The sequence below is a fragment of the Aquarana catesbeiana genome, linkage group LG09, assembly GCF_042186555.1.
Source record: "Aquarana catesbeiana isolate 2022-GZ linkage group LG09, ASM4218655v1, whole genome shotgun sequence".
NCBI classification, from domain to species: Eukaryota; Metazoa; Chordata; class Amphibia; order Anura; family Ranidae; genus Aquarana; species Aquarana catesbeiana.
Window position 1 is genome coordinate 193828489 of NC_133332.1, and position 15695 is coordinate 193844183.

Consider the following 15695-nt stretch of genomic DNA (forward strand, 5'->3'; position numbering starts at 1 on the left):
AGTCTATCTGATCTCCCCATAAGAACTGTAATTATTTATTTTCTCCATCATCTCATCCCCCACAATAATTACCTTATGTATCTGTTGACCATCCCTCTTAGATTTTAAGCTCCAAAAAGCAGCATCCTCTAATTCCTCCTGTTTGAATTGTATTGTAACTGTACTGTCTGCCTTCATGTTGTAAAGCACTGCATAAACTGTTGGCACTATATAAATCCTATATAATAGTAATAATATTCTTGGTACTGGAAACCCAAAATGGACCAGCATCCAGCCGTAGTGGATGGGTATAAAATCTGAGATCAACTTGGAGCTTAGTCAGAAAATGAAATCCTGATAGATTACTTCTGGCTGGCCCCTTTTTGCAGGTATAGCTCAGTAAAACTTTAAAAATAAGTAGAGGAAAAGACAGGAAGTGCCAACCTGAGTGTAGTATTAAGAGTGTACAGTTTATTCAGAAAAATAATGGCCATGAGAAGGAGCTGATGCTCTGAGCACGTAGCCAGCATTTCCAGTCAGCCCATCCCTCCTTCCATGAGAAGGACCAGAGAGGCCCCACAAGCACCAGATGAGCTTATTTAAACTTTTTTCCTGTGAGTGTTTTTAATTCCTTTGAATAAACTGTATACTCTTAATACTACACTCGGGTTGGGGCTTCCTGTCTTTTTCTCTATTTGTACTTGCAGAGTCGGCTTTTCTCTGAGGATGGCTGCCACCATTAGTTATTAACCTTTCATTGGACTTATGGACATTTCCCCATCTCCCCATTTTTATTGCAGTCTAGTTACCCCATTTGATTTTTAATTTTTTTAGTATTTTAAACTAATACATGTGCCCACGGATATAATTGTCACTATCCACAGGGCTTTTAATGTGCATTGTGTATGTTTATTCTTACATTTATCGTGTATGTTGCACTAGTTCTTTACCCCTTCTTATTAAAAATAAGTGCCTACAATGTTTAAAATACAGTAATACACTGTCTCACCTTGCTCTGCACATGCTCAGTTGTACTCTTTTTTTAGGCACTGTGTCTGCTGACAGCCTAAAGATTTACTGCTGTTCAGGAGCTTTGGGCTTCAGCAAAATGGCAGCCTCCAGCAAGAAGAAACAGTAACAATGGTGGAGGCAATTTACATCACACACTAATTTTGGTAGCACAATTATTAATGAGGAATGTATGTTCCTTCTAAAGAACAATTTTTTATCAAGTTGTTTGATTTAACAATGTCTCCCGGATAATGGGCAACTTCCCCAGTTTGATTGCCACAGAGCATAACCTCTTCCCATGCAGGCTGTATGCAGCCACATGAGAGAGTATCCCACCCTGAATATTTCGGCTAGCACATTGCACCCAAAATACTGTAGCATCAACAACAGAAATCACATTTGCTACACATCTGGCAATACAGGACATTTATAGTTTCAGAATAGACCTCTGTTTTTCTTTATACATTATATACACTGAACAAAATTATAAATGCAACACTTTTGTTAGACAGCATGATTGTTGCACAGATGTGCCTTAGACTGGCCATAATAAAAGGCCACTCTAAAATGTGCAGTTTTAACACACAGCACAATGCCACAGATGTCACAGGTTTTGAGGGAGCGTGCAATTGGCATGCTGACTGCAGAAATGTCTACCAGAGCTGTATTGTGGCCAGCCTAAGGCACACCTGTGCAATAATCATGCTGTCTAATCAGCATCTTGATATGCCACACCTGTGAGGTGGATGGATTATCTCAGCAAAGGAGAAGTGCTCACTAACACAGATTTAGACAGATTTGTGAACAATATTTGAGAGAAATAGGCCTTTTGTGTACATAGAAAAAGTCTTAGATCTTTAAGTTTAGCTCATGATAAATAGGGGCAAACACAAAAGTGTTGCATTTATAATTTTGCTCAGTGTAGTTATGGGTCTATCATACTTAGAATTATATGCTGTTAGATCAGACAGAGACGTGTACCCCATAGTGATGATTGTATGTTTAAATGTCTGCTTGCTATTATTGAAACTTTTTGTGGCATTCCATAGCTCTCCTTAAATGCTACAGTGGGTTTGTATTTATCAGTATGAACAGAAGGAATGAAATAAAGATTGATGAAGTAAGAAGTCTTTGTTCTTCTGTGTTGCAAAGTATCAAACATGCTTGAAAGATATTTGATTGGACCACATAGATTGAAATCGGTCTCCCTAGAGCTAAAACTTTGTCTTTAATAATGCTTTTCACTAAATTTTTCAGTTAAAACAAGCATTAAAATTGTTTGTGATTATTATTGCTATGGTTCTAATTTTAGCCTATGCATTTTATTCATTCATTGTATTTATCAAATTATCATAGTTTCTTTAATAATATCTGTGGTCAATATCTGATATGAAGTTTTAATGTTTAATCATTAATTGATCCAATATGAATTAATAAATTAGTATTATTTATAATATAATAAATGGGTAGTATTTTCAACCAACGTTGCTGTAATAAAACCACAGTAGAATGAATGTTGCTTTAATAAAACCAGATTTTTTCTAAGCTTGGTCCAATCAGGGTCTCTTTAGGGACAGTGATGAGACAAGGTTACCTGGCACCTAAGGTGAAGATGGCAAATCATGCCCTCCAGCCTAGTTGAGAGGGATGGAGCTTGCACGTCTGTAAGGTCCAGGTTGGAGCAGGTTAAAAAAATTAAAGCCTTGTCCACTGGCCCTAAGGTTGCCTCATTTGGTTCAATGACAACCAACTGGGATGGTGGAAGGAAGAGGCATTTTGCGACGGGGTTAAACTAGTTATATAATCATAATAGGCATTTTTAAACAAAGCTGGAATTTATTTAACATTATCCTAACAAAAATGTGTTTATCCATCTGGGAAGCAAAGTAGTTTATACCATCAAAAGTAAAACCTTCTCTACAATGTGTTCCTTTTATAAATGCACTAGAATTATGTTTCTGGTACAAATAATGAAATTAATTTGAGGCTGTAAATACCAAAAAATGTAAAAGTATACATATGAGCAAAATAAAATGAGCAAAATAGCTACAGGAAGAAGAAGGTGAAGGATTTAATTTAACAGAATTAGGGTTAACTAAAGGTTAATAAGTTGATAAAATGTGTTAAAAAAAAAGGATATTTATGATATTTCTGTTCTTTGGTTTTTGGGTCTTATCGCATGCGTTGGCCATTTTAAAGGGGTTGTTGCTCTCCCTTGTAGGATTTTTTATATATATTATGGTAAAAACAAATGAAGGTGCTGCAAATAAGAATGAGAACACCTAAAACTCCCAGTTAGATGGAACAGAGCCTGGAATTATGGCAATGTCTCTCACCTAAAATACCACTTTAAGTGGACTGATATTTCAATTGCTGTAAAGGATCATCTCCTATAATATTGCCTACTTTAGTCAGGCTAATCAAAAAGTTCTTTTTATTTTGCAGGTTGTAAGCACCCTGACTGTTCTACCTTATAACAATCAGTCTGGTATCTTTTTCTGCATGGCTTACAATAAGCTTGGCATGGATGAGAGAAGCATGCACTACATCCTTTCAGGTATTGTTTTATTGCCTTTCCCTAACTACCATTTACCATTGATGTAAAAAAAACAAGTGGCGAGCAGCTTATTAACTTGTGATCAGCAAAAAAAAGGAGAAGCTGTTCCCTTCAAAAGATGAGATCCTGTGTCAGGTTTTTAGTGTCAGTTGTGTCCCCATTGAGGAGATATCCACTAGCTCCTTTTCTCTGTGACACCCTGTGTTATAAGACATGATAGGGTTTTACTAGGACAAGAGAATAGACATTTGTCCAACAAGGTCATGGACAACAGTTTAATCACTTTCCGAGCTTTATGCAAAACTAAACATCAGAATGTTTCTTCATTTCTTTAAAATCTTATTTCACGTAAAAAAAATGAACACAGCTGAACTCAAGGTAAGCAGCTAACTACATAATTGAAACACGTAGATAAGGTCTGTTATACCTGCCAAGGGATTTGTAATTCCGTGGATTTAGTTTTGTGATACATTCATTCAGTTACACAGAAAAGCCAAATCCTTGACTTTCACTTCAACAGCTGGAAAGCTTTATCAATCACACTAGTCAAAAATTCTCAAACCTGCTGATTGGACAATAAAAGAACATTAGCATGTTGATGAGGTTATCCTTCTGTTACCCTGTGTCCTGTCAGTATGTATGCACTGCAGAAGAGACAAATATTCTCAGAGTACCATCATTCCCTTTCCTACTCAAGTGTTGCTTGATGGATTAATATAAAAGATTGGAGACAAATTAATACAAAAATTGTTTTTTGACCAATATATATTGTATGCGTGTTAATTATATCTGAAGGAGTTCAGCTTAAAGTGTATGTCCAGACAAAATAAATAAAACATGTATTGTGTACATATCCATAATACTTGTACATGCACATTTACCCATGTTTTATTCCATGAAAGATAGTGCAAGTACAGAAAACCTGTCGATTTGCGAGAAATGTGCTTATCTTCTACAGTGCCCTAAAGTATTCATACCCCTTGACATTTTCCACATTTTGTCATGTTACAACCAAAAACGTAAATGTATTTTATTGGGATCTTATGTGATAGACCAACACAAAGTGGCACATAATTGTGAAGTGGAAGGGAAATGATAAATGGTTTTCAAACATTTTTACAAATAAATATCGAAAAACTGTGGCATGCATTTGTATTCAGCCCCCTTTACTCTGATACCCCTAACTAAAATCTAATGGAACCAATTGCCATCAGAAGACACCTAATTAGTAAATAGAATCCACCTGTGTGTAATGTAATCTCTGTATAAATACAGCTGTTCTATGAAGCCCTCAGAGGTTTGTTAGAGAACGTTAGTGAACAAACAGCATCATGAAGGCCAAGGAAGACACCAGACAGGTCAGGGATAAAGTTGTGGAGTAGTTTAAAGCAGGGTAAGTTATAAAAAAAATCCCAAACTTCGAACATCTCACAGAGCACTGTTCAATCCATCATCCGAAAACAAAGAGTATGGCACAACTGCAAACCTACCAAGACATGGTCGTCCACCTAAACCGACAGGCCGGGCAAAGAGAGCATTAATCAGAGAAGAAGCCAAGAGGCCCATGGTAATTCTGGAGGAGCTGCAGAGATCCACAGCTCAGGTGGGAGAATCTGTCCACAGGACAACTATTAGTTGTGCACGCCACAATAAAAATCCCAGTAAAATACATTTACATTTTTGGTTGTAACATAACAAAATGTGGAACATTTCAAGGGGTATGAATACTTTTTCAAGGCACTGTAATTTCCCATGGTGGTCTGACATACATAATTTTTGTGGACAGAGTGTTGTCTACCCTGCCCATTGCCTTTTTGTTAAACTTCCACTCCCACAGTATCCATAGTATAGGGATTAATTGAACTGTAGTCCAAGATAAGAACAAGGAGGGATAAATATCAAACTGATATAACAAAATGCTTATTATAAAATACTAGAAGGGATCAAGAAAGAGAAGTTTAATGTTTGGGTTTATATACACTGATAGATAGATAGATAGATAGATAGATAGATAGATAGATAGATAGATAGATAGATAGATAGATAGATAGATAGATAGATAGATAGATAGATAGTAAAGGACAACTATTTGCATCAAGTGTATTAACTGCTAGTAATAAAATAAATCGGATGATTATTAAAAAACTAGTTAATAATTTTTCCTCAGACAAAATACAATAAATGCAGAGTTCAGTTTACTTTGGATAGGATTGCACCTTATGTCTGCAGTTTTGCCGATTCAGGTTATTGCCCTTCTTATGTATACAGTCCAACCTCAAATGCTGTAATGAATAACAAATTTTCTCCTTTGGTTTCCAAATAACCAGACATTTCTGTACTTCTGTCTTATTTCACAACAGCAACTCCGATATATTTCACTTTTATGGCTTGTAGTGAGTAATCCTTTTAAACAGACAAGTTAAATTATCCTTTTTAATGCCCCTGTGTTCATTGGCCAGCTAGGAGTCTGCCTGTGTTCTGTAGGGTTCTACTTGCAGCTGTTTACTGATTTAATTGTCACACATAAATATGTACAGTATATATTTACACAGTTGACCAGCTTGAACATGTATTGCAAATTACTGTATGCTAACTAAGAATCCCTCTTCTATAATAAAGAGTTTGCTATAGGAAAAGGTTAATAAGTGGCGACACCTCCTTAGTATCTCTTGTATTGTATATATGAAGCAATTTAGGACCTGGACACTCATTTCTACTTCATGATTCTAGTTGGTAACTAAAAAGTCAGGGATGCCTGCAGCTGCTATATTACTGGCTATGCATTTATGCTTAGTGTATGCATTCAACTGATGGCTTTTTTTAACCCCCTAAACCAGGGATTTGCAAGTAGTGGACCTACAGCTGTTGCAGAACTACAAGTCCCATGATGCATAGCAAGACTCTGATAGCCACAAGCATGACACCCAGAGGCAGAGGCATGATGGGACTTGTAGTTTGCAACAGCTGGAGGTCCGCTAATTGCTAAACCCTGCTGGTGCAAGGCTAAGGGGTTAAAAAAAGGCAGCGAAGAGGCGATATAACACCTTCTCACCTCTTGTTGAAGAGCGATCCAAATGCAAAGAAATTAAAATGAAAGCTGGAAGCTAATTGGTTGTCATGCACAGCTGCTCTAAATTCTGTTTACTCCAGTATCAGTAAATTTCCCTCACATGCTTTGTGTCTTAGTGGCTGTGGCTGAGTGACACTGAGGGGTTGATTAACTAAAGGTAAATAGACTGTCAACTTTGCAAAGGAAATTGAACTTTGCAAGGGCATTTTCCCCAGGTTTTAGCGAATGAAGTGAAGCTCTGCTGACTTCCATCATCCAATCATGTGCAAGCAAAAAATGCTGGTTTATTATCGTGCAAAAACTAGAAGGAGATGAGTAAGACCCCAAAAGCAGCGGATACAGGATAGAGAGGAAGAACGGAAAAGTTGGATTGTGAAAAGATAGAGGGGGAAAAAAAGCAGTCAGTAGCATGAATATGAATAATAAGCTTTCCTCAGGAGAGGACCCATTCCTCAAGGGCCAACTAGGGCTTCAGCACCATGGATTTAGTAAGCATCCTTATATGAGTGTCATCATTTTTGTTAATTCGCCCTCTAAATAACTGGATGTTTTTATTTAGTTTTAGGGCTTATTTACAATTGTGGTTGGAGGGGACCAAACCGGCTGTTTGGCCCAACTGGCTCCCTTTAAACTGCTGATGCAGCCAATGGGGTTGTACACATGCCACAGCAAAAATGTTACCCTCTGTCACATTCGGCAAGCAGTGCTGCCATCAACCCATTCAAGCAAATAAGGGTGCACTGTAACCTCTAGCTGCTGTAACCTCTAGCTGCTGTGTTGACAACTATAATGGTAGCTTTGGAACTAAATTTCCACAACTTGAGCCCTTTTTTGAGGATTGGAAGATAATTTAAGGATGATAAGATGAATTACTATTGAAATGTGGGAACATTTTTGATAAATGAAGCAAAAAGAATAGCTGTCCTCAAATTCCTTACAACATCTGGCAAGTTGAAGTGATGCCTTCACAGGATAGACATGGAGGTTTTGATTTAGGGTGACACTTAAATGAGGGTAAATGTAATCAGTTTAACTTCATAGATTAAGATAAAATGGTAGGTTCTGTAGCAGCAGATCACTAGCTTTTGAAGGCAGATATGATCTCACTTAGGTCCTGGGTATATGTGCTTTGCTGGATCGCATTAAGAGAAGGGTCAGGCAAATTCTTGGAATTGTAAACATGTTAATCTTATTGACTCATTCCTGGACATTTCCATAAAGTGCAAAGCACTTGTCCAATGTGATTTTAGTTTTGTTGTATGCTTCCTTCTGAGGACAGTGAAATTCCTACCTCCTGGCCAACAATAAAGAATAGACATATCATGGTAATAGGTTCCAGGCTGCAGTAGCTATATCATAGTTGTCTCCATATGGTTCACAGATACAAAGGTCGGTATGTGATTTGCACGCATCACAGATTCAGTGACTGGGTTTGCTAAGAAAAGAAATATCTAATACACGTCAAACTAAACCTGTGTGAGTGGCAATGATATATTTTTGTTGCATGAAAACTGTTTATATACGGAAGAATAATAATCTGTGTGCAAAGTTGTGGGCCAAGTTCTTTCAGTCTAATTCAGTGTTATTATACCCTGGGGATTAGCATTGTTTATCATTGATGTAAAGACTAAAAATGATACGATCTTCCACATTTACTACATTATAAAGTTGTCTGTGTGATTTACATGATCATACATGTATAATACATAAGTAATATAGCAACAACAATTTGCAAAGCATTTAAAAAAATAAAAGGAGATCATAAGACAGTACAGTTATAACATGATTCAATATAAGAGGGTTTAGAGGACCCTGCTTGTGAGAGCTTTCAATCTAAAAGGGAAGGGGAAATGATACAAAAGGTAGCAACTGTGAGGGATGGGCTGATGGAGAGGCAGTGTAGGCTTCCCTGAAGAGATAAGTTTTCTTGCATACCTTAAAATTTCACATAACTTCCTGGAAAAGAATATGTTTTAAGTTTGAAAGTAGAAGTTCTAAGCTGAATATTAGGCAGATATTAAAGATACAAATGAATGCAGCTCCGTAATAATTATTACATCTTACATTTATTTTAATGCAAGCGGTGTAAGTATCTAAATTTGACCTGGCTCCTGTAAGAAACAGTACAAGAAATCAATCAGCTTGTGTGTTAACAAGAAACATGCTGATATGAGAAGAGAGCAGAGTGAGGGAGAGATGAGCTGCTTCTCCCTTCACTGTACAGTCACAGGCTGGAATGACCTGAGCTGAGAGGAAGTGATTAAAATGATGTTGGCCATCAGACTGAGGACATCTAGTGGCAGAAAAAAAGTACTGTGGGGGAAAATCTAGATTATACCAGCAAAAACTGCTTTTTTAAATTTATCTTTTAATGGACTATTCATTATTCTGTTATTTTTGGTTGGAGTTCTTTAAAGTTGCACTCCAGGCAAAAGTCTCAGTTTAAATACATACTGTATATGTAAAGTATTTTACTTTACCTGCCACAATGCACAGTCGGGTGAGTGTCACACTTATTTTTTGGTTTAGTAAAACAGTCTTGTAAGTCACTTCTCCTCCTCCAGGTTATTCACTGGACAAGGAATCAACATTATTACCAGTGTTTAAATAGCCCAGAGGTGATCTAAAAGGCAGAAAGACATCCAGAAAGTAGTAAAGTGATCTTCCTGGTGTGACTCACAAGAGTGATTGGACAGAATTACAAAGACTTTTGTAGAAAATAAACTCTAAATATACATATAGTTTAAAATTATATTAAAGCTTGGTTTAAAAAAAAAAATAAAAAAAAAATAACAAACATATTAACTGCTCTGCTCAGTGGTTTTGCACAGAGCAGCGCTGATCCTCTCCTTTTCAGGTTCATCACCGGTGCTTCTGGCTCTTCCCCCTCGAGCAGTGCCCCCAGAGAAAACCACATTCCCTGGGGGCACTGCTGCATGCTCACTCCTGAGCCGCTGCTCTATGCCTCCATAAGACACCCAGAGCCATGGCTTGGACCTGCCCCCATGCTTTCTCCTCATTGGCTCATTGGCTGTGATCGACAGCAATGGGAGCCAATGGACGCCCGCTGCTGTCTCAGCCAATGAGGAGAGGGGAGTCCCAGGACAGCCGAGTCTCTTGTGCACATCGCTGGATCGAAAGGGAGCTCAGGTGGGTATTAGGGGGGCTGTAGGGGAGCAGCACACAAGATTTTTTACCCTCATGCATAGAATGCATGAAGATAAATAAAACTTCAGCCTTTACAACCATTTTAACTGTCTGTCTTTAGTGTTGGGGCCATTTTTCTGTTTTCTGATGTAATTAGGGGAGAGTGAAAAACCCACATGAACCAACATAGTTTCACTTAAACTCACCAATCATTTTGTCTGCTGCAAAAATAGTCAGATTTCAAGCCAAGGCCTGCAATAGTGCCTTCTAGAAATTGATACCTAAAAAAAACTTTAGTTTATGATAATATGATTGCAGACAAAACATTTCTGTGATTTATAAGGTTGTTTACCTTAGTGCATGTCTAATATTTTGGCTTCATTGTTGTCTTCTGTCCTGGATTATTCTTGCCTGACTCTTGGCTTCACGTTTTAAGGTGAAAACCACAATTATTTTATTGTGTGAACAGTTCACCACAGAACACCTCGGCATGTAAAAGGAAAAGTGCAGCATGGGTTCAGAACCCTATGATCAATGTACAACCACAACTTTTCTAAACAATGTTACTTGCTAATGATATGATATGGCTCAATCACATGGCAGAACTTGCATCTGACACCACTCACATACTCCCAAATGGCCAGGACGTCCAGCAATCAAAAGGGTGAGGATAACATCACCAATGGAGGAATAAAGCAGCATATAGTGAAGCCCGTACAGTACTTTTAAAAAGATTTAATAAGATGCTCTTACATCAACGTACAAGAAAACGAACATCCAGATAAAAACAAACATCAGGATAATGGGCACAGCTCTCAGCGTGCTTGTGTCTCGGCCCGCCTGACATGTTTCATCCCATTGGATATCATCAGAGGCATGGCCTTATGACACAAGCATGCCAGTATAAATAGTACACAGATAAGGTGAAAACCGGAAGTGATCATTTCAAGATGATGCGTCAGCGCTCCACCACACAGTTCGCTCCTACTTCCGGTTTTGCGTCATTCGCGAGTCACGTGTTGCGTTCCAACCACCTACTTCCGGCTTACCTAGAGGTAAGTGCATCTTATTAAATCTTTTTAAAAATACTGTATGGGCTTCACTATATGCTGCTTTATTCCTCCATTGGCGATGTTATCCTCATGATTGGGAGAGACCCTTTTGATTGCTGGACGTCCTGGCCATTTGGGAGTATGTGAGCGGTGTCAGATGCAAGTTCTGCCATGTGATTGAGCCATATCATTTTATTAGACCAGAGACTGGAGAGTGGATCATTGTGGAGAGATAAATACATGCCTGTTTTTTACTGATTTCTGGTAAGGAGATTGGATTGACACGTGGTGTGGTGTGCCCTCTCTTTACACTCTGAAGTTGGTGAAGGGATTCCATCTTTCCCTCTTCTGATAGACTGTTTACCAATTTAGATCAGCGCCGCATGTGGACTTTTATTTATGATTATTTGCTCAACAACAAATTGTGCTGGCTACTTATTTATAGGATCATTATTACTGCACAGTAGCGCGGATACCCACCTGTTTTTATTAATGTTACTTGCTGTTCTGTAAGGCAAGGAAAGGCATTTTCTGCACCATTTGAACTTCCCAACTCATTAGATAATATCTCATTTTAACACATGCTGAGATGATCCCTCGCTCAATTAGCAACACCCTAACCTGCCGTACTTCTATATGAAACAAAAGTGAGATGCATTAGTTTTGGCTTTGGACTTGAAAAATCCACGTACAGTATATTGCTCAAAATCATGTATATTCCTGAAAGAAATATTATTTGTGCAGATGATATATTGTGTATTTTTGCTTGCAGAGGTGAAGACAGGAGTGATGACAAAAGAAAAGGAAACTGTTCTAGAAGGGAGCGATGTTACACTTTTCTGCAAAGCAGAAAAATATTTGTTTTCAAACTTGATGTGGTCGTATCCTTCCGAACAAGCAGTGCCTCCCGTCCTTACCGAAAAACACCACAAAGAACACACCACCTTTTTTTCATTTACTATTAAAAATGTGACAAAAGAGCAGGCTGGAATATATAACTGTTCAGCTGAGAATCGATACACCAAGGAGGTGTTGCAACGCTCAACTCAACTCATAGTCCAAGGTGGGTAATAGTCAGGGCTTTTTTTCAGGGGGAACTTGGTGGAACTCAGTTCCACCACCTCTGGCTCAGACCCTTTGGTGCCTGCTCACCACAATCACTTGTAAACACAGAAATCTGGTTTCTGTGTTTACAAGTGACAGCTCTGCACTCTGTATGTAATATAATCCTGGCATTTAATGCCCCTTTAAGACCCTCCTACTGTTTTCGTGAAATTTGACTGAATACACCCACTATTTGATGTGATTTGGAGGGTGTGTAGGGGAGGTGTGGGGACGTGGTTAAGTTCCAGCACCTATTGTTTGAGAAAAAAAGCCCTGGTAATAGTTATGGTATAATTATATAGAAATCTGATTTAATTCTGCATACAATGTGATGGATACAGTATAAGTGCAGGCAGGGGTAAGCAGAGCACATATGTATACATATACAGTATCTATCTGTGTGTGTGTGTATAGATAATATATATATATATATTTATACACATTTATATATTATATATACACTCACCGGCTATTTTATTAAGTACACCTTGCTAGTACCGGGTTGGACCTCCTTTTGCCTTCAGAACTGCCTTAATTCTTTGTGGCATAAATTCAACAAGGTTTGGAAACGTTCCTCAGATATTTTGGTCCATATTGACATGATAGCATCACACAGTTGCTGCACATTTGTCGGCTGCACAATCATGATGCAGATCTCCCATTCCACCACATCCCAAAGGTGCTCTATTGGATTGAGATCTGATGACTGTGGAGGCTGTTGGAGTACAGTGAACTCATTGTCATGTTCAAGATACCAGTTTGAGATGATTTGAGCTTTGTGACATGGTGCATTATTCTGCTGGAAGTAGCCATCAGAAGATGAGTACACTGTAGTCATAAAGGGATGGATATGGTCGGAAATAATACTCAGAAAGGCCATGGCATTTAAACGATGCTCAATTGGTACTAAGGGGCCCAAACTGTGCCAAGAAAATATCCCCCACACCATTACACCACCAACACCAGCCTGAACCGTTGATACAAGGCAGGATGGATACATGCGTTCATGTTGTTTACGACAAATTCTGACCCTACCAGCTGAATGTCACAGCTGAAATTGAGACATATCAGACCAAGCAATGTTTTTCCAATCTTCTATCATCCAATTTTGGTGAGCCTGTGCATATTGTAGCTTCAGTTTCCTGTTCTTAGCTGACAGAAGTGGCACCCGGTGTGGTCTTCTGCTGCTGTAGCCCATCTGCTTCAAGGTTCGATGTGTTGTGCATTCAGAGATGGTATTCTGCATATCTTGGTTATAACGAGTGGTTATTTGCCATACTGTTGCCTTTCTATCATCTTGAAGCAGTCTGCCCATTCTCCTCTGACCTCTGACATCAACAAGGCATTTTCGTCCACACAACTGCTGGTCATTGGATATTTTCTCTTTTTCAGACCATTCTGTATAAACCCTAGAGATGGTTGTGCGTGATCTCAGATCAGATCAGCTCATATAGCACCAACAATAGTGCCACGTCCAAAGTCACTTAAATACCCTTTTTTCCTGATTCTGATGCTAGGTTTGAACTTCAGCAAGTCGTCTTCACCACGTCTAGATGCCTAAATGCATTGAGTTGCTGCCATGTGATTGGCTGAGTAGCAATTTGTGTTACCAAGCAAGTGAACAGGTGTACCTAATTAAGTGGCCTGTGAGTGTATATATAGACAGAATCTGTATTTTACAAATATATCCACCCAAAACACATTCAGAGAGCAATACAGTGTTTCTACAGGAGCTATTTGCCTTAGACTCTCTCTTATTGAAATGTTGTAAAGGGCCCTTTGAACAAAGCAGGCAGGGGAAAGTGAGAGTTGGGGTTGGTTTACTTCACTCATTTATTTATGTGTTTAAAATTGAGCTTAAGTTGTTGAACTCGGTAAACAATAGGCATTTATCTGTGAACATTCTCTTATGTTTGTAAGTATGTAGACATGGGTGAAGGAGTTATCTGCCCTTCACACCCTTTCTGTGGTGCTGTAGCTGTAGGAGTCCCAGGTCAACTGTGTTCTGCATAATGCAAAATAGGAAATGTGTAGCAGTTCTGCAGAGTGATAACACCTCATCTGCAGCAAATGAGGAAATCAGGGTTCAAAGATGTGTTCATTTTTAGTACATGTCCAGTGAGTGGAATAGTAAGATAATATACACACAGTACTTTGCATGTGTCCTGATGTTTATAGAAAAAAAGCGTAGGCTTAATCTAATTTTTTCAATGTTGTTAAATGTTGACTGTTTGATTACAGAAAAAGAGGCTCCGTGGGTGATGCAGCACCTTCAAAATGTAACAGTAAACAGCAGCAGCACATTGGTCCTGGAGTGTAGAGTTGATGGAACTCCCTTGCCTACAATAACCTGGTTCAAGAATGGATATGAGATTCAACCTGCCTCAGGTAGGAGGTGCAGGACCTACCATATACTATGTGAAACTAGCTTCTAGGCATTTGCATCAAGGGCTGCAGGATGCCCAGTGTAGGGCTTTAAATAGGATTGATTGCTAGATAAAAAACAACATTTTTACACATAAGATGTAAAATGCATTTCCACATTCGTTGTTAATTTGAGATAACACCTACTGTACTTTATATGAGTTACATGATTGTAATAACATAGAATGACTGATAAAAATATTTGGCTGCTTACCTTTTTAAGTGTTTTTTATGTGCTCACAAATCCCACCTAGCTTTCCTCTGCTTTGTTTAAGGTGTGTGTGTGTTTGGGGCACTGGAATAATATTTACCACATTTACCCCGGTCTGCTCTGTGCCAGCAGATCTCATTATTAGTTGTAAAGTAGATTTGAACACTGTCTGCCCTAAGGGTTAAAGATCTCAAGGCTTGGGTTCTGCATTGTATATTAATGCACCTAAAAAAATTGTTCACTTTCTTCACATATATTCTAAGCAATAGAAGCTGCCAATGGAGTACTATGTGTAAATCTGCTCCAAAGAAACAACCAGAAAAGAAGCTAATATTGTAAAACACATTTTTAGGTATGCTACTGTATATGACTGAGAACACAGAGCAAACATATGGTGGGGATCTTTAAATTTGACTGCAAAGTTGGAAATACAGTTTAAGCACAGACGCTGGTGTCATGTTTTCATAATTAAGTGTGTATACATTGCAGAATTTGTATTGCTTTGAGTTGCTAGACAATGTGCTATGGCATGAATATTTAACTTATAAAATACACACCTATCTTGCTGTGTACATTTCATCTATAAAATACAGTCAAGTAATTTTGTCCGCATTCTTCATTTCATAGGAATTACAATGCTTTATAATGAAAACTTGATCATCGAGAGGGTAAAGAAGGATGATGAAGGACTGTATACATGCCGAGCAGTTAATGAAATGGGTTATGCCAACAATTCTGCCTATGTTACTGTTCGAGGTGAACAGTTATCCTTTTATTGCTTTAATATGTTTCCTAATATTTAACATACAAACCTTATCCTTTGATGTAATGTTGAGTGTGATGTGAATGTGTACCTGGGGGCAGCCATATTTTCTAATTGCCCACATAGGTTATGTTTCTTCATTTTGCCATGCACTATAATCTCAATGGATAGAGGGGGGAAGGTAAGAAGTTATGTGAGATTATTATTGCTTTTTTTGTGTCCATTTTGTGGGTGGAGATTTACCCCTACATTTAAAAAAGAGAGAAAATGTTATGCTGTCACCTATAAAAAATACTTGTAAGTGTTTTTCAATTTATAAATAGTTGCAATAGGCATAGTCATCAACAAATTTGTTATATTAGATGCTATCATGCAAC

The 15695-nt window shown here is 38.2% G+C and overlaps 1 protein-coding gene across 3 annotated transcripts in view; it reads left to right on the plus strand.

Annotated features, from left to right (window-relative positions):
• LOC141108162 (vascular endothelial growth factor receptor kdr-like) overlaps positions 1 to 15695 on the plus strand; it is a 308462-nt gene that overhangs the window by 212752 nt on the left and 80015 nt on the right. For all 3 annotated transcript variants that reach the window (XM_073599472.1, XM_073599473.1, XM_073599474.1), the window contains exons 12-15: positions 3436 to 3547; positions 11589 to 11879; positions 14162 to 14308; positions 15183 to 15311. In XM_073599472.1, the coding sequence (XP_073455573.1) occupies positions 3436 to 3547; positions 11589 to 11879; positions 14162 to 14308; positions 15183 to 15311 (679 nt within the window). The remainder of the gene's footprint in view (positions 1 to 3435; positions 3548 to 11588; positions 11880 to 14161; positions 14309 to 15182; positions 15312 to 15695) is intronic.